This window comes from Ursus arctos, unplaced genomic scaffold (assembly GCF_023065955.2).
Source record: "Ursus arctos isolate Adak ecotype North America unplaced genomic scaffold, UrsArc2.0 scaffold_33, whole genome shotgun sequence".
Classification (NCBI taxonomy): domain Eukaryota; kingdom Metazoa; phylum Chordata; class Mammalia; order Carnivora; family Ursidae; genus Ursus; species Ursus arctos.
In genome coordinates this window covers 6,878,367-6,897,515 of record NW_026623019.1, presented here as the reverse complement: position 1 = coordinate 6,897,515, position 19,149 = coordinate 6,878,367, and the positions used below count along the sequence as shown (strand labels likewise).

Below are 19,149 nucleotides of genomic sequence, written 5' to 3'. Positions count from 1 at the left end.
ATCGACAGGGACACTATGAGGGGCACTTGGGTGGCTCAGTCAGTTAAGTGTCTGACTCCTAGTTTCAGCTCAAGTCATGATCTCAGGGTCATGAGACTGAGCCCCGCATCGACGGGCTCCACGCTGGGCACAGAGCCTGCTTAAGATTCTCTTTCTCTCTCACCCTCTGCCCCTCTCCTGTGCTCTCACACACGATTCTCTCTCTCTCTCAAGGAAAAAAAAAAAAAGCACTAGGAAGCATCAAATGTGACCCTTTTCTAGTTTGAAGGGAAAGAAAGGGAAAAGAAAAGAAATGACAGAGGAGCAAAAACTCCTTCCAAATAAGCCTGGAAGGACTACAGGCAATTCCAGGCAGATATCACACTAACCCACTATGTGAAATAAAACACTTTGTTGACAAAAAGAAAACGGGAGTTCTCACCTTCTTTGCTTGGTGTAAGGGAATGTAAAGTGTCACCTGCTGTGAATGTCCTAGAGGAAAGAGCTAACTTGAGGAGCTGAAAAATACGCCTGCTGGGAATGAGCCATATGGCATGGCACAGTGTTTTCCAAAGTGGGGTCCACGTGTACCTGAGATTACTTTTTATGAGGACAAGGAACAAGGTGAGTGCGCATATGTATGATTTTCTATTTATGCTGGTGATACTGATTTTCCACTTTTTTTTTTTAATTTTTTTTTAAAGATTTTATTTTTATTTTTTTGAAGAGTTAGAGACAGCGAGAGAGGGAACACAAGCAGGGGGAGTGGGAGAGGAAGAAGCAGGCTCCCAGCGGAGGAGCCTGATGTGGGGCTCGATCCCATAACGCCGGGATCACGCCCTGAGCCGATGGCAGATGCTTAACGACTGCACCACCCAGGCGCCCCTGATTTTCCACTTCTGGTAGCAATTTTTGTTTTTTATAAAAGGTTATGTATTTCATACAAAAACTGATTTTATTTAAGCAGGAATCAGAGTCTCTCCACCCACTCCATGCAGTGAGATGGGTGACTGCCTTCCAGAACTTTGGTGAAAGTTTGGAGATTTATTCTTTGGTTTAATCTCTGCACGGAAGAAGACCAACCACGGGTGATAGGCGAAAAAAGGATTAAGTGAATTAGGGCAAGAAATACCCAGTCTTCTTCCCCCACTCAGCTTTCAGGCAGGTAAGTATTCGCCCTCTAAGCAGGAAGTTGGAGAAGTTCTTTAAAAAATATGACAGCCCTGGGGAGCCTGGGAGGCTCAGTCAGTTAAGCCACTGCCATGATCTCAGGGTCCTCGGATCGAGTCCCACATCAGGGTCTCTGCTCAGCACGGAGTCTGCTTCTCCCTCTGCCCCTCCCCCCTGCTTGTGCTCTCTTCTCTCTCTCTCCTCCTCCCTCAAATAAATAAATTCTTTCAAAAAAATAAAAATATAACAGCCCAAGAGGAAAAACAAAGATACTGAACACCAGAAAGAACCCAGTTAAAAAGCCCAGTCAGATGACCCTACACTGAAGTCAATAAGACCCACATTCACATCAGCTGTTTATCCTCATGCTTTTAAATATGGATTAACACCCAAAGATGGTCAGACATCAAAGAAAAGCTTCAAAAATAAAAGACAGGAGACAAAAAAACAAAAAACAAAAAAAAACCCAAAAAACAAAAACAAACCAAAAAAACCCACCCCAAAACAAAGAGCAAAGTAGCTTGAAGGAAACAGGCTATACATAAAGAAAAGAAATTCAACAACTTAAAAAAAATTAATATCTTTGGAGTAAAAGAAGAAGATACTATAGTCAGGATATAAAACACAATGTTACGAAAAGGAACATACAGGAAAATTTTTAAGAAGCTTCTCCTGGATCCCAGCACCCTTCCTGCCCATCCCACTTCTATCTCCTGCAAAGAATTTAACCTTAAGTACCTCTGTCTACCATTTAGGAAAAGCTAACCCTTTCCCTAGCGACTTTCCTGTAATTATAAGGGCGACGTTTGCTAAAGATTCTCCTTGATACTAAGAAATTACAGGCAAACCACAAGTCTCAAGATAATGCTTTATATGATCTCTCTCATTTATTTTCTCACCACTCTTTGGAGGAAATGACAGACCAAAGTGTTCCCAATCCCCACTGCAGAACTATTAACTGGCACGCGCTCTTTCGTCGGTATCTTTCCAAAACAAGCCCCGTGTCCTGGGTGTGAATAAGATCTGTAGTAAACATGTGATGATGAATTCATTCTCAATTTTTTAAAGGGGATGAGTCAGATCTCCAGACCTTTAAGATAATTTAATTTTCATTCAACAGTACTTTTCTAGTCACCAAAACACTCAGGCATTTTCTAAATCATCACAAAGGCAAAGTCCTTGCCTGGAGGGTACAGGCTACCTCTCCTTCATTATGTACTATTCTTGTGAGCTAATTATAGAAAACTCTGATTGCTGATATTTCAATAGGAAAGAAAGAGCAAGTCATGATAAAGAATAAGAGAGGGGAGAAGAGGAGGGACAGAATGTTCGTTCGGAGAAGGATGGGCAAGGCAGAAACAAACGTTTTCTTCGGGAGTTAAGAGGCTCTTCCAGAATAGGGATTATGGTTTGGATACTTTTCTTTGCATTCCTACAGCCCAGTACAGGCAGAATCGGCCACATCCAGGAAGGGCTCGAGAAACATTCAGTGAATTAACCTCAGAGCTGAACTCCGTCTATCTCCGCGCCCACCGGGCCAGAATGCACCTGCGGGACGGACAGCCCAGTGACAGGCGCGGCATTTTCTCTGACAACAGCAGCTCCTTACCTGTTGTTGGACGGGTACCTGCTGCACCACCTGGGTAGGCACTGCTGCTTGACTGGCTACAGATGTCTGTAAAGTCACTGTCGAACCTGTGTCCGACCCGGTCTCTGATGTCTGCATGATGGTCTCTGAAATGTAGCAAAACAGAGATGAAGCTGTAAATGCGCACTTCACGTGACCAGCTGCATGACATCTGTTCTTAAAGTCCTATGCTGAGAGTAACTTTCAACGGTCCAGGGTGCTTCTTACGCCAACACATTGCCCCGATATTCCACGCGTGGTTAGAGACACTCTGACCACTTTTTAAATAAATGCAGAAAATGACCAAATCACATTAAAAAAAAAATCCCTATTTAGCACCCCTCATTTTGGGGCTATCAAAGTTGAACTTCATTGAAATCTACCTTCCTTAGGTCTCATCCGTTGTAAACTGGTTCAATCATATTATAAACCATAGTCCAAAATTGTTTCTAAATACTCAATTTTCAGTCCACAAACTCTAACTGGACGTAAATATGTCATAAAATGTTATTTTCTAGATACTTTTGTGGCCATTAAGATGTCACCAAAGGTGTACCATTTAGAATTATTTCTAACATCGTTTTCAACTTTCAAACTTACTATGCTGTGATCTTAAAAAAAAAAAGTAATGTATATCCAAAAGTCTAACCAGAGGATCAGGCTCACTAATTTGTTCTGCCTGTGGTATGATATTGCACTAAAATCTACCTCGATTTTACACAAAGACAGCCAAAAACCAACAATGTTTAGTATTTTGAAGATGGGGAGGACCACTCTTACAGAAATGAGACTTGTATAAGCAAAGACACAAAATTTTACCTTCTCCCACTCAGACTTCAACCTGGCACATTTTTTAGTTCATATGTGCCTGACCTGCTATCACAGGGTAAATTTTGCAGCATGTGCTCTAACAGGCCTGGTTTCTCAGAACTCCCAGTCTCAACATTCCCTTTTGCTACTTACAGAGTCAACGGAATAAATATTAATTTCTTTGTTATTGAGCAGGGCCAGAATTCTAATTTTCTTTCCTGAGGGGGGGTAGGGACACAATATTTAATTGATAGCTTTAGAAAAATATTGCATTATAGTTTAAATTTTCCCCAAGAAAACTCTGGAAGAGTATCCAGTTCTTTCAAGTAGAAAATTAAGCCCCTCATCATCTTTTGTCATAGTGTGCCCTCTTCTAATTTTCCCCCAAACCTTTTCTAGCATCTCATTTGATTTTAGCAATGGACCTCCGAAGACATCTTATCCACTCTTCTTATTTTATAGACGAGGAAACTAAAACCCAGAGAGGTGGAGACTCACTCAAGGTGACAGGAACAGCTATGGGACTAGGCCTAAGAGCTGAGGACTCTTCCAAATGCTCTCCACATGTTAATGTATGAGTAAATTAATCCATGGGATTAGGCCCTTTTGCTTTGAATCTGTGCTTATTTTTCTCTCTAGGCCTTGACCACTGGCAACTCTTTAAGTGATTTTCTTATTCTTTTATTAGTCAAAGCCCTACATAAACCTTACCACATACAAGAGAGACAGCAATAACAGCTAACACTGACTCAATGTTTAACATATGCTAAGGACTCTTCCAAATGCTCTACATGTTAATTTTTGAGTAAATTAATCCATGTAACAACCCGGTGTGATTGGTAGGGTTATAATCCTCCATTTACAGATGAGGGACCCCGGCACACAGAGTGAAAGTGATTAGAAGCTGGGGCGCCTGGGTGGCACAGCGGTTAAGCGTCTGCCTTCGGCTCAGGGCGTGATCCCCGCGTTATGGGATCGAGCCCCACATCAGGCTCCTCCGCTAGGAGCCTGCTTCTTCCTCTCCCACTCCCCCTGCTTGTATTCCCTCTCTCGCTGGCTGTCTCTCTCTCTGTTGAATAAATAAATAAAATCTTTAAAAAAAAAAAAAAAAAAGAAAGTGATTAGAAGCTTATAAGACAACGGGGGAAGTTATAGAGACTGTAGCTACCACCCCACTTATTTGGGTCAGCTACTAACGTTCAGCTCCAAGAAGTTGAGAATTTGTGGGAAGGCTAAGCTGTAGGTGCCAGGTCTCCCAATTTTCCAAACGAGGCTGAAAGTTCAGATTTTTATGTGAAATCTCCCGAACAATGGTTCATTTTTTAAACTGTAGTATTAATCTCCAAGCGAACACACAAACACACACGCACGTACACATGCACACACACGCGCGCACACACACACACACACACACACACACACACACACCTTTGAGCTAGCATTAAGACCATGGACATGCCTGTAAATGTTTGAGAATGACAGAATCACTACATAAAATTCTTGCCTACTTAAGTGGAGGACCCTTGGTTCTCTAATTTTGGGGAAGGGATATATACATTAGGAACCCTATCTGTGCCTCTTCCTTTATGCCATCCCAGAGGGAAAAATATACCATCCCGAAAATGAAAGCAAAAGCCAATGCCATTTGATTCATTACATGCTTGTAGACCATCAACACCTTCTGTCCTACAGCAGAGGGGCTATTAGTGAAAGTGAGATTAGTGAGCTCCCCTTCTGCAGAGAATGAACAATGAACCAGATGTTGGACACCATCTTCAGGGAGGTTTTCTAAGCCTCTCTTCCCAACCCCAAGATAGGTGGAGGACTTGATCTGTTTAGTATATAAACGAAGACAGCGTTGCCAGTTATGGCCAATCAAGGGTGGGTATTTCTTAGAGTGAAGTCGCTCACCTAAAACTCCCTCCTATTTCTCCCAACGCTGGCTGGGAATTTTATCGAGACTTTCTCATGTGCCCATACACTGTTTTCTGCAGACCAGTCCACACACCCCTTTTGGTATAAGACCCATACCTTGACATCTACTATTTTATACCTAACGTACGCAAGAATATAATGAATAAAGATCTCTTAAAAAATTAAATATACGTGGGGGGGGGCCTAGGTGGTACAGTCGGTTAAGTGTCAGACGCTTGGTTTCAGCTCAGGTCGTGATCTCAGGGTCGTGAGATCAAGCCCCACCCTCGTGCTTGGAGTTTGCTTAAGACTCTCTCTCTGCCCCTCCCCCCCTAAAAATTAAATATGCTCTTAAAGCAATTCCTAAGAATTCCCAATAAACTACCTGAAAGAGTTTATCAGAAGATAAAAGGCACAGATTTGAAAACTGGCCTCTCATGGACTATAGTAGTAGACTCCACAGACAGGCTTTGGCTTAGAGTTACTACAAATTAAAATTCTTAACTGCCAATATTTAAAAATCGGAAATCTCCATGTTAAAAACCAACTTCCAGATTCTTACAAAAAATATGAAAATTTAGAAAAGGTGAGCCTATATTATGTGTTTTATAGACAAATTATTTTTAATGGCAATACTCCACTTGCCTGGCCTCTACAGGCATGTGAGTTCATGACACTTTCTGGGGTAACCAGATATTTAGTCTTACACATCCAGACTGAAAATGGAAAAATTGTGTTTTGGGTTTAAGAATCTTGGTAACATTTATGCTCATTCAATTCTTTTATACAGAAGAGATATACCCAAGTTTTGTCCACTTTACCAAGAGAAATGTGTAACCAGATGATTGGAACTATGATTTTCCTCATTTTGCGGACGAGTCAGTGGACACCCAGAGATGTTAGGTCACACTTAACCAAGATCAAACAGCTGGAGTTCGGAAAGGAGGGTTTGGATATACCAACAAAGCTCATTCACTAAACAACTAGAGCAAGTAAGTGGGGAGTCCTGAATTTCAGAATAGACATTGCATAGATAGAAGAGAGTAAAGAAAAGCAAACTGGGGATCTTTTTGGAATGAAAAAGAAGGAAAGGGGCCCCAACTGTTTTATTGGAGCAACCTTTGCAGGAGAGACTGGGGGAAATGAGATGGACAGAAAATGATGGCTTTGTAACTTAAGTGAGAAAGTCATGGAGAGCTTTCCATCCAGCCTCTGGCGCCATGCCACATCAAAAGCGGCACAGAAAGCCCAATCCAGGACAACCGATAACTGCCCCAGAATATCTTCTGTTTACTGCCCAGTGACTGCTCTCATCCGTCTCACTGGGTCCTGGATCACAGGGTCGTACCAAAGGATAAGAACTTAGTCTCTCCATCCCTCCTTGACGAACACAACTTCATCCTCCTACGATTTCATTGTCTTTCTGTTATGAAGAAGAGGCTTCCCTTGCCAAGTCCTCATGGCTTGAGAGGGTCTCAGTCCCACCCCTGGCAGAGACTGGCCCCAAAACGACCGTAATTAGGTCTCTCCTCTGACAAGTCTTTCCCAGGTGCCATGCAATGCGCTAAGTGCTCAAAATACACCTCATTTAATCCTCAGAAGACTCCCATTAACGGCAGCGCTCTTATTTCCACTTAACAAAGGAGGAAACCGAGGCACAAATAGATTCCATAACTTGCTGAAAGCCACCCAGCCAGTAAAGGGAAGAGCCTGAATCCAAACCCAGGGTGAGCCGACTCCAAAGCCCACGATGTCCCCACTTTGTATGTATTACTTTGCAATATCATGATGATAGGGCTTCCGAACGAAAAGCTACAGACTGGGTCTGAACGGCAAAGTCTTTGGGATTCTCAAGCCATTGTATTTGATCTATGCCTTCCAATAACAATGGACAGGCAACCCTTTCTCTCTCCGACATCAAAATCAGGAAGGATTCTCTCTCCCTCTGCTGAGGCCATAAGAGAACCTAACTCCTAAGTATTTTTCCAAAGGCATTTTAACTGATTAATTCTGAAGACCTGACTTAACAGCAGATCAATTAGAATGTTAAAGCATGTTTGAGGAGCAGAACCCTCCTGCCAAATTTTGCTAAACAGATCATTTAAACCCACTGACGCATTCAGAGTGTTCCGGTCGCTTTCCAACATTTCAGCAAAGCAAGAATCATGGCTGAGGGTAGTGTCTTAGCAGGCTTCACTTGTAGGTTTCGTTTTAGACCCGACATAAGGTTTGTGTGTACATCTGAGGTGTTCCTATTCATCTAGCAGTAGTTTCTGTGCTTTGTTTATGTTTGGGAGTAATTTGGTTAGTTCAGTTCCTTCACAGCCCCCTTTCAAGTGATATTTGTTTATCAGCCACAAATGCAGTCACATTAATCCATTTTGATAAGCTAAATAATCCCCTGCAGTTGGTCCATGATGCAGCCCGTATGTAAATGAGTTGTATATTCTTGCAGGAGAGACATGCACAATTTCAGTCTAGTCATCCTTGCCTAATGTGGCTGTCAGGTGTGTCAAGAGCAACAGATGCTTGTTTGACAAAGGACCTTTTTATTCTGGCTAATTAAGCAGTTGGACACACCCGCCTGTTAACGGTTCTGCTTTGTACAGCCAACTCTGGCTGAATCATGCGAATCTACAGCTAAATAGGCCACATTTTGAAAGAAGGCTAATTAACCCCTAGGAGAAGGAAAAGAATATTGCAAAAACCCAGCTGCTGAATGCGACAAGATTAGCATTTCTTCAACCTGATGGGCAAAACCTAGGCAAAGCAAATGTGTTTGGAACAAACATGCGTTATTGCAAGTTTCAAGGCATTCAGATGTTCTTTATGGAACTTCCTGAAGATTATTTAATACACTCAAATTCACAGTTGGATTCCTTTTATCACACACAATGTACATGCCAAATTAAATGGTTTAATAGTCTGACCTAATCAATTACTTTTCAAACAGAACTATATAACTGGGATAGCTTAAAAATAGGTAGTACCCATCTAATTTTTATTGGGGTTCTTCAGCCTGAAATAATTTGCTCTTTAAAAAAGCAAAGTCCGCAAAGTTTGGCTCCACTACACTGACTGTATTGTTTTTTTTACACTGAGGAATGTAACAGGTTCTAATTCAGTACAGAAAATAAAGACTTGGAATTTAATTTTCAAGTGCAACAGAGAATTGCCTTCCTTCTTCCTTAGTATAGATAAACAAAAGATGCTACCTCTAATTCCTACTTGAACCAAATTAACCAAAGTTATTATGAGTCACTTAATGGGTATAATAAAGATAAGTCACATCTAAAATGTGACATTCAAATATAAATCATTTACTTAGAAACCTGGTTTGACATAAGAGTATAGGAATGCTATCTACAGGGAAAAAAAATTTGTCAGGATTTGAACTGAATTACTGCTTTTAAAATACAGAACAAGAAGTTTAACATTTGTGTGCTTTGACACAGAAAAATCCCAAATCATAACTGATCTTTTGTGGAATAAAATTTTTATTACTAATGCTCTGATTAAGCATCAGCATTCTTGAGTAAATGTTAGAAAATAAACATTAGTATACATAATGCCCAGAGCAATTAAAATCTCTATTAAAATTAGATAACTAAAATGAGCTGTGCTTTTAGGAGCGGGGCCGGGGGGGGGGGGGTGGGGACTGCCATTATTTACTTTTCTGAACATAAAATTAGTATGAAAAATACACATTTCTGGACTATTCTGGAGTAGATGATGAAAAATATTAAGATGATTTCAATTCTTAAAAAAAAAAAACAAAAACCCTAAGGATATTAAGCAACTTTCAAAAAAGACAATATAACATAAAACAATGGGCCATATTAGAAAGTTGATACATAGAGGTAAACAATCATGTGATTAATGTAATGATTTGAAACTTTGACAAAAATATATTGAACTGAGTAATTTGACTACAAACACAAAACACTATGACTTGGCTTTTTCCCCCCACTTCCTCTAATACATATGAAACTCGTTAAGCTACAGACTGTAGTCAGCCTTTTTTATTTAAAATACACCTCTGTGAAAGTTTATTCATTGTACAACACAGGGCTTTATCAAATCAATAAATCAAGTAACTGAAGGGATGTAAAAGGAAAATTCATGATTTTCTGCATTATAAAAGCTGAGCCTGTTTATTTAGGTTTAATGTTGTAATCCTCATGACTATGTACAATTAATCTTTCATACTAAATTGATCTGTGGACAATGATGGAATGATAATAGTGTAGACTGCGAGGCAGTCATCTTCCCGTGATAACTGATGACAGTGATTAATGTTGGTGATGATTAATCAGCACACTGGTAACATATACAGGTTGCCTGGGTAACTTTTTTCACTTTTCAAACAAAGGTTTTCGCTTAACTAATTCTTCCCTTGACTCAGAGTATCAAAAACTGTTTCTTTGGAGAAGAAAAACCAAATTAAATTACTTTAACAGCTTTTGTCTTGAAGGACCAAGTACTTAAAAAAATAAAACCATCTACTAACATATTAGTAAAGCCAAACTACTGAAATAATACAAGAACTATTTTATTATTTGTTATTTGTTTCTAGTTATCAAGAGAAACTGTCATCAGGCCCAGAGGTCATTTTGGGGAAAAGAGAACCAAGGGCTTGTCCAGTCCACTGCTGGTCCTGTATCAGCACTCTCTCCTACTCACGTTCATGAGTAGGCAACTCGGTCTTACCTGCATGACGTGCTAAAAATCGTGGTGCATAGATACCAGTGGAAAGAAAAGGAAAAGAAAACCAAAGAAACAAAAACATCTAAGTATCCTACACTCTTTCCTACTGGAAGGAGAGTCTGAGGACACAATGATGTAACATACAGAAAAATTCTTACTGAAAGGTACCAGATAAATGTTTCTCCCTATTGGTCCATCCAATCCTGAGAGTGACCAGAACCTACTGGATAGAGCATTTAATGGTATTAACGCTCAGCATTGAAAGATGATGAGCAATGAGCCCTTTATTATAAATCTATCATCTTCACTATCAGGGATATTAATAAGAATAGCTACCTCTGCTGAGCACTTACCATGTGATAGATGCTCTGCACACATTTAACCTTCATTTATTTCACCCATCAAGTAGACGTTCCCATTTTATAGTAGAGGAAAGTAATGTTTAGAGATTAACTTGTCCAGGGTCACAGAGCTATTAAGGGATGAAGTCAGGCTTAAGTCCAGGTCTGTCTTGCTCCAATAATGGCAAGCTGTCATTGGACCCTAAATGGCCACACAGACAGCAGCAGCACTGAGCCTATTTTAGCAAAATCAACTTTTATTTATTTTTTATTTTATTTTTTTAAAAGATTTTATTTATTCATTCGACAGAGATAGAGACAGCCAGCGAGAGAGGGAACACAAGCAGGGGGAGTGGGAGAGGAACAAGCAGGCTCCCAGCGGAGGAGCCTGATGTGGGGCTTGATCCCATAACGCCGGGATCACGCCCTGAGCCGAAGGCAGACGCTTAACCGCTGTGCCACCCAGGCGCCCCAAGCAAAATCAACTTTTAAAGAGATAAAGTAATCTATGAAGACTTTGGGCACTGAGAAAGAACTCTAAATTTAAAGAGACACAAATATCGCATAAATTGCAAATATGTACTATACCTAGTATGTAATCAATATACTTTTATGAAGTTACCAAACCTATAATTTTTATGATATGGAAAAGCATACCATGGATTAAAAGACATCTACCCTAACCTTGTATTCACAAAATATTTTACAGATGAAAGAGGTTATAATGTAGACTCATTTGCATTTAAGAACATGTCCTAAGGGGCACCTGGGTGGCTCAGTCATTAAGCCTCTGCCTTCGGCTCAGGGTGTGATCCCAGGGTCCTGGGATTGAGCCCCGCATTGGGCTCCTTGCTCCGCTGAGAGCCGGCTTCATCCTCTCCCACTCCCCCTGCTTGTGCTCCCTCTCTCGCTGGCTGTCTCTCTCTGTCAAATAAATAAAATCTTAAAAAAAAAAAAAAAAAAAACATGTCCTAAAAAACAGCCAAACAAGGGCCCAGTTAAATGACTATGTATGTATATAGAATATCATATATAAACACAAGGATACTCACTCAAGTACTGTATATGATAGGGTAGCGAATAATAAGCAACCAAAATATCCATGATTGGGGAACTTATAAATTGTTCTATTCTGTATCCCTATAGTGGAATACCATACAGCAGTATAGAAGCCAACACAGAAAGATATTCATAATAATGTAAGTAGAAAAGGCAGGTTGCCAAATAATATGCAGCCCACAATGCAGTCTTCTTCCTCACAGACACATAAATGCATGCTTGGGGAAAATGCTTGAGGAGACACAATAACATCAATGGAACTTCCAACTCTTGAAATACGGGCTTTCCCAAACCAATGACCATAAACTTTGTGTGGTCTCATGCTAACCTTGGACTTGCTGGTTAAAAGCAACATGGGCTCCAGAGACCCAGTTAGCCCAACAAGTCAGTCTTAGATTCTGTAACCTAAAACAGACCTTATAAGCTCAAAGACAGCTACAAAGGTAGATTCTGATCTGTTCAGTGGCAGGGCAAGAGCTCTGTCTCCCTTCCTACTAAAGTGGCTCAAAACTCTAAAGCGGCCCTAAAAAAAAAATACTTCTTCAGTGTTTCCGTTGGAATGGCCTATTTAAAAATATATATCTGGAGATTATATCTACAGATGCATTCGTTGCTAATACCATGACACTTGTCATTCTCTCCTGAGAGAAGGAAATCTAGTAACACGCACTCCCAAATGTCCATGTCAAATATGATCCCTTCATATGACACTACCCAATGCCTGCTGTCCAATCCAGAATCGAGACATTTTAATTCTGCTCCCTTCCATACAAACTGAGAAGAGCAATGGTGCTTCTTCCAAAGATCTCAAATGGAAAAGAGAACAGAGGTGGGGAATCTAGATGTTTAATCCCACCAAGCAAACAAGTATTCCCTCTGGGAACTAGCCTCAGTGGCATCTGGTCCTTCTTCTTACATACCCTGAACTTCACACACATAACTTTTCTCTTTCTTTCCCTACACTCACTAGTGTGGCGCCACCCGCACACGTGAAAATAACCACCCTACCTTATGTTATGGGATTGATAAACAAGAAAAGGCTTGTCAACGAGGGCTTCCCAGTGGTCTTACATTAGAGGGGGTGAGAACAGAGAAGGTAAAGATTAGCATACAAGGCAGTACTCTTTAAAGAGCCACAAAAGAAAACAAGCAGGTAGTGTTGCCCCAGAACAGGAGGATTTCCTTTGGATTTTACAGGGAATGAAGGCAAGAACAGGAATACTTAATTTTCTTCACACCAGAGAGGGCTCCAATAACAACTTTCTTCTTGGATTCTCTTGCCTACACAAGAAATTTTTCTATTTTTTTCCTCTCATTTTCTTTTTATAAAAGTAGAGAATAGAGCCTTTTGCAGTTCCTAACTATCTTAATGACAGGCTCAGAGAGATCAACACATCTAAAAGGGGAAAATAATACTGTGTAATAACACTGCTAATAATGGAAATAATATACCCCACTTTAAATGTACAGTATCTTAAAGAACTGAACTCTCATTACTGCCATTTTTTTGGCAAATGTCGTGAACAGGGGTGTGGGTGGACTTGGAAAAAATCTATATATTCACACACACATAAATTCTGGAAACACTGTAAAACATGCTATTAAATGAAATAAAATTTTTACATCGATTTTCATTACAAAATGTATGTGTATGCATTTGGAATAAAGGCTTGGACAAAGGATGAAAAGTAAAACACACTGAAGATTCCAGCCAACTCTGTACACTCATAAACTTAACAGAAAAAACTATTTCTCTCTAAAACTCAGTAATAACTTGAAATAAATCAGTTACACTGAATTAAAGACAATGTCCCTTTGGAGTTTATTTTATGGGAATTGGTGATGCACCCCACGTATGGCCATCCTTCCAACTCAGTCCAAAGCATTTTCTTGGCTCCAAAAACAAGTTCCTTCTATGGTGGGCTACCATCTTAGGCTACCTCATAAATCTATGGTTAATACCCCTAACAAGGAGTTATTAATATGCTTAAAATCAACTACTGCACATAATGAGTGGAATATGAAATTGCACATAATGAGTTCTTTTCCACCCTCCCTCCTCCTCTTACACTTGGATGGTCTTCCCAGGGGGCTAAAAAAAGGTAAGGGAATTCTTCTCCGTGCCTGAAAATACACGAATAGTAATTGTCCTATCTCAATCATTTTCTCGATCACCGTGTTTCCCTTCACCTCCCAAACCTACCCAGCCCAATGATACTGTTTCCTCATCTCTCCAGAGTTCAGGCCACTCCCGGCAATAGGTCCCCAGGGCCCTCAGGATCAACTGTAAACCCGCAACAGGGCTTCAAATCTTGTTAGCACAGAGCTCTTGCCTACCATCGTCCCAAGACTACATAAAATCCAAGCATGTGAAACTACTGTCAGTTCCCCAAACCTAGGGCCCGTGAACAAGGAGTTCCCTCTGACCGAAGCAATGCTTCCTCCCCACTTTCTTTCATCTTCACTTCATCTCTCAGATCTCAGGATAAATTCCACTTCCCCCAAATAGCCTTCCGAACCACCACTACTCTGCTCCCTACTTCTTCTTCTTCTTCTTTTTTTTTTTTTTTTTAAGATTTTATTTATTTATTTGACAGAGAGAGAGTGAGAGAGATCACAAGCAGGAGAAGTGGCAGAAGGAGAGGGAGAAGCAGACTCCTGGCCAAACAAGGAGCCCGATGCAGGGCTCAATCCCAGGACCCTGGGATCATGACCTGAGCTGAGGGCACACACTTAACTGACTGAGCCACCGAGGCACTCCATGCTCCCTTCTTAACAAGTGAGGGACTGATGCCCTCCTGGGTGCTCCCATAGCACTTTATTTTTACTCAGTGCATTGCAAGTATCATAGTGCAGGGTAATTGTCTCTCCAACCAGATGACAAACACCACTAGCACATAGACTAGGCCTCCTTTTCACCTACAAATATACACACAAATCTTCAATTTGTTGAATGAAGAGATGAATAAGAAAGGGAATAAGTTTGGGGCACGTGGGTGGCTCAGCCAGTTAAGTGTCCGATTCTTGATTTAGGCTCAGGTCATGATCTCAGGGTCATGGGTCAGGCACTGTGTTGGGCTCCCTCTCCCTGTCCCTCCTCTCCCGCTCTCGCTCTCTTTCTCAAAAATAAATAAATAGATAAATTTTTTAAAGGGGGGGGATGAGTTTAAGACCCCGCTGACTCATTACTATTAGAGTATGTACTATCAGAGGCATTTCATACTTTACATTCTGTATAAATATAATTTTCTGTTAGAACCATTTCCAATCAAGTTATTCATTAAGAATGTTTTCTCTTAATGTTCCAACGTGACTTTGCTTTCAATTCTCATTACGGCAGAATTTTTAACAACTCCCCTATTCTGAGATTTGTAAGCCTCAACAGATTTTATGTGTAATTTCTTAAAAAAATGAAACAAGATAAGGATTAAATAAACCCAAATGAGCAAATTAAGTCTTCAGCTATTGCTCTGAACCTCCTGACACATCATTTACTTTGTTTTAATAAGTACACCTGATTCGCTGAATTGTGGATTCAGATCCAATGCTCTAATCATGTCATCTTAGAAAAGGTGGCCTGGAATGCTTCCTTTGTTTTTATGAGACAGAAGCACTCAGAGATCTTTAATTTTCATAGTTGAAATGCTAAGAATAAGTAATTAGCCTAATAGTAATTGTTCTAACATCATCATTAATTAACCACTTGAAATTTATTTGAGCTTGGCAACATTCAACTGACATTCTTCTATGGTCTCTTAACAATCATTGAAACTTTTCACAGAAAAAGGTATTCCAAGAAGCCTCTAGTTACAAATCAGTTAACACATTCATGTAAGGATTCTACATGCATTACCTCATCTGTCCAGAAATCCTATGAGGTAGGTACTATTATTATCTCATTTTTATTGATGAGAAAACCTAGGCTCAACGCTTAAATAACTCTATGAGCCCCAAGGTCACACAACTATCAATGGGCAGAGTGAGGGCTTGAATGTATTATACCATCTATTATGTTCCAGGAGCAAAAATTTGGATTTTTTTTTTTTTTCCTTTCTTTAACCTGGCCACATGCTGCAATAGGCCTACAGTGTGACAACTTAAAGGTTTTACAGACAAGCGATTATGTCATCCTGTGGAAAGCAGCAGTCTTGTCTACCTTTTAAAACTTCTACATTATAGGAACTGGACATGATGCAATTTTTCAACCCCGTTACTAGCTTTCCATGATAGGTTAGGCTCTAAAATCATCTTAATTTCATTTTCAGGAGCGCGGAGTACCTGACAAGATGGCTGCCTACACAGCAACGCTGCATCAGGTAAGGCTCGATAACTAGCTCTGCCGAGGTATCGAGACCTGTAGGCTTTCTAGAATTTGAATCATGGGTCAGAAAGTGTTTTTTAAAAATAAGAGTATAATATATTTCCTTTCTAAAACCTTGGAGTTGAGTTGTTTGATGTCCACCACCAATTCCACTTCTAAAGGAATAGGAATGACTGGAGGCAGCTTCTCCGATGCCAAGTGAAAGGCTAGTCTCAACTAGTTAAACCAACTAACAGTTGGCTTTGGGGGAAATCGAGGGGTCTTTGGCACAGCTGTTGCTCCCTGACCTGTACATAGAGGCACAAACTGCCTTCAGTAACTCCAAGAAAATAAATTTAACTCTCCTACCTCACGGCCTTGCGCTGCACTCAGGGGCAGTAACTGGGAAGCAGACAGAACTTTAAGGAAGGTGACTGGCCAAAGGCAGGGCTCAGGGAAACCAAGCACCAAAGCAACGCCCTACAACAGGCCTCAAGGAGAACTATCGTCTCTACTGCTTGAGCACAGGACCACCTTTCCTGGACACAAGCCAAATGATCCGACCTGTTTCATTGCTTCAGACAAACGTTCACATGGGACATATGTTGCTAGTGTCATCGGAAGAGCAGAGCAGAGTAAAAATTTCTCAATTCTCACACAGACCTTTAATTCTACTTTTCAATATCCTGGAACTCTATGTTGTGGCAGCCATGTCTCGCACACTCACACTCACACTCACACTCACTCACACCCACACACACGGGTGACCAGCATCAAAATTAGGTTGGGTACATAGTAAGTACATCACACACATGCAAATACACACAGAGGTACAAGACCTTCCAAATGGTTCCAACTCTGGCTACAGCGTGTGACTGAGGGAAAAAATACTTGAATTCTAAAGCCAGTAGCACTTTTCATTATAGCTTCATGGTCTCCTATCTGTGACAGAGACCGTGATGGCAGTATGCTAACATTGGGTCTATTTTGCCAAAAATCAACTTGCTAGGAATCATTTTGCAAAACAGTTCATTTGGTAAATTGACTAGTTCACTCAAAACTTGTATCTTTTAACCACGTATGCTGCTGACATAATCTGTACAGGTTTAAAGGGCCTCTTGAAGATTCCTTTCATGCTCACATTGATGAAGTCGAGGTTCAGTTTGTCTGAGATTTTGCTCCAAGCCAGCGCAGCAGCCTACCTAGAACTGTTTTCTGGAATTTTGCCATTTTCTGGGCTGGCAACTTTTGAGAAAAATTGTTTATTTTAAATCAAAGGGGTGTGCATGTCTTGAATGCCATGGAGTTTACAAATGATAATAGGGAAGGTTTATTTTTTGCAACATGTTTTTCATCCATTAAATGCATTCTGCATTTCTCTTAATTCACAAATTTGCTAACCAGTTTAACTAGATAAATATGTTGCTTCTGTTTTAAGCAACTGAAAGGCCTTTGGTATATGAAATATCAATGATAAATTTGGCACTCAGCTGAATTGGACTGATAAATATTTCTGTTGCCAAGAGTCTGCAGTGAAATTGCTATAGAAAAATTAAAACCAAATTAAAACTAATTAATGCTTCCCACCAAAAATTTCAAAAGCTTTTGCAACTATTCTATGCACTGTGATTTGTGATAAACTTTACATGTAGTTAACACAAACGTATTTCGGGCAGTTGATAATTTGGAAAATTGGTTCTTAGGCAAATTGATAAATTAGAGTACTTGGTAAATATAACAAAACAGCCATTCAGTTTATGTTTTAGCAAACCGACTATAGGAGAATTATTCGTTCAGTACCTTGATCAGTCGGGACATTTTGGGGAGAAGGTGAGGCGTGATAGGTTTTCAGATAATTGGCCTATCTCCCAGCATCACAGCATTTTAAACTTAAAGAATATCCAGAGATCACCTAGTTCAGGCCCCCATTTCACAGGAAACCTGAGACCAATAAACCGAATGGATTTGTTAGTATCAGAGCTGGCATTAGAACTCAGCACTCCCGATGCCCAGTCAATAGCTCTTTCTAACAGACTCTGGTTTATAAGAGAAGAAAAAAAGGAAGGCACTCAGAAAGAAGTAGCAAGGCCTGCCAGAATCCCAGAGTGCTTATTATACAATGAGAGAAATGCTCATAACATGGAGAATGAAATCCTAGAATAAGAGGGTCTCTTAGACGTTTCCAAGTTTCTTTCTCACATAAATGAATAAGGCACTGTGTTTGGGTGTTTAACAAGATTTCAAGTAAGTCAAACTTTGTGTGTGTGGAGATATCAACTAAAATGGTTCACTGGATTTTCTATTCTACAGAAATTCTGGATCATCTTGTAAACTGTTTTTTTCTCAGCTGCACGGAGCATCTTGGTGATCGAGGTTCGGTATTTGATTATTATGTGGAGTGTCTTGAGTGTTTCAGGCTCACAGTTTTACTATTGCATCGTCTCGTATAGAACACACAATACACAAACTCGCTGTGTTTACACACTGAAATAAACCAAAAAGACTAATTTCTAGTTTGCCAGGAACAAGGGGTAAAAGCAAAGTTCAACACCACAGTAATTGCCAGTAAAATAAACAGGGAACAAATTCTAAATTTTCACTTGAGGCAAATACGTGTAATTTTGGGGTGTGAGACAGAAACCTTTTAAATGTAATGGTTTGTGTAACAGCTTTTATAAGGTGTACTTTTCACTGTCAAACAGCATAAAATGCTCATAAGGGCAATCAGTTTTAGGTGGCAGGTTTACAAGCTTTCCACAACTTGTACTATTTATCCATGTTAAAATGTTTTGCAATTACCTCTTTCCGTATTATGTTCACACTTCCTTTTAAAAAGATTTTAAAATTGTTTTGTACCACTGTAACTCCGAAACCAACCATATTGCTTGACTTTTTTACTCATTTGATGCACGCTGCTGGTTTTTATTAATTCGCAAGTTGTCCACAGCTAAGTTACACAGAAGTAGTACTTCTGCAATATTGAAGGATATTAAACAAGGTAGAAGCAAACAACCTCCCAATATAATCTATTCAAAAATTATATCTTCTCCGTAACCTCTCCTATGAAGGTAACGGAAATGATTTTCCTGTTGTACCAAAACAGTAAGCTAACATTTACAAACTATATTCAAAACCATATACAAATATGAGTTGATTACTTCTCATGGTTCCATTTTTCACACAAACCAGATTTACAAGGATGGTGTTTTCTCAATGCAACTGAAAGGTTATTTACATATGAA

At 40.0% G+C, this 19,149-nt stretch overlaps 1 protein-coding gene across 10 annotated transcripts in view; it reads right to left on the bottom strand.

Moving 5' to 3' along the window:
• RFX3 (regulatory factor X3) overlaps positions 1-19,149 on the bottom strand; it is a 439,811-nt gene that overhangs the window by 158,345 nt on the left and 262,317 nt on the right. For all 10 annotated transcript variants that reach the window (XM_057305525.1, XM_057305524.1, XM_048218289.2 and 7 more), the window contains one exon: positions 2,759-2,883. In XM_057305525.1, coding sequence (XP_057161508.1) covers positions 2,759-2,875 — 117 coding nt within the window. In that variant the 5' untranslated portion in view covers positions 2,876-2,883. The remainder of the gene's footprint in view (positions 1-2,758; positions 2,884-19,149) is intronic.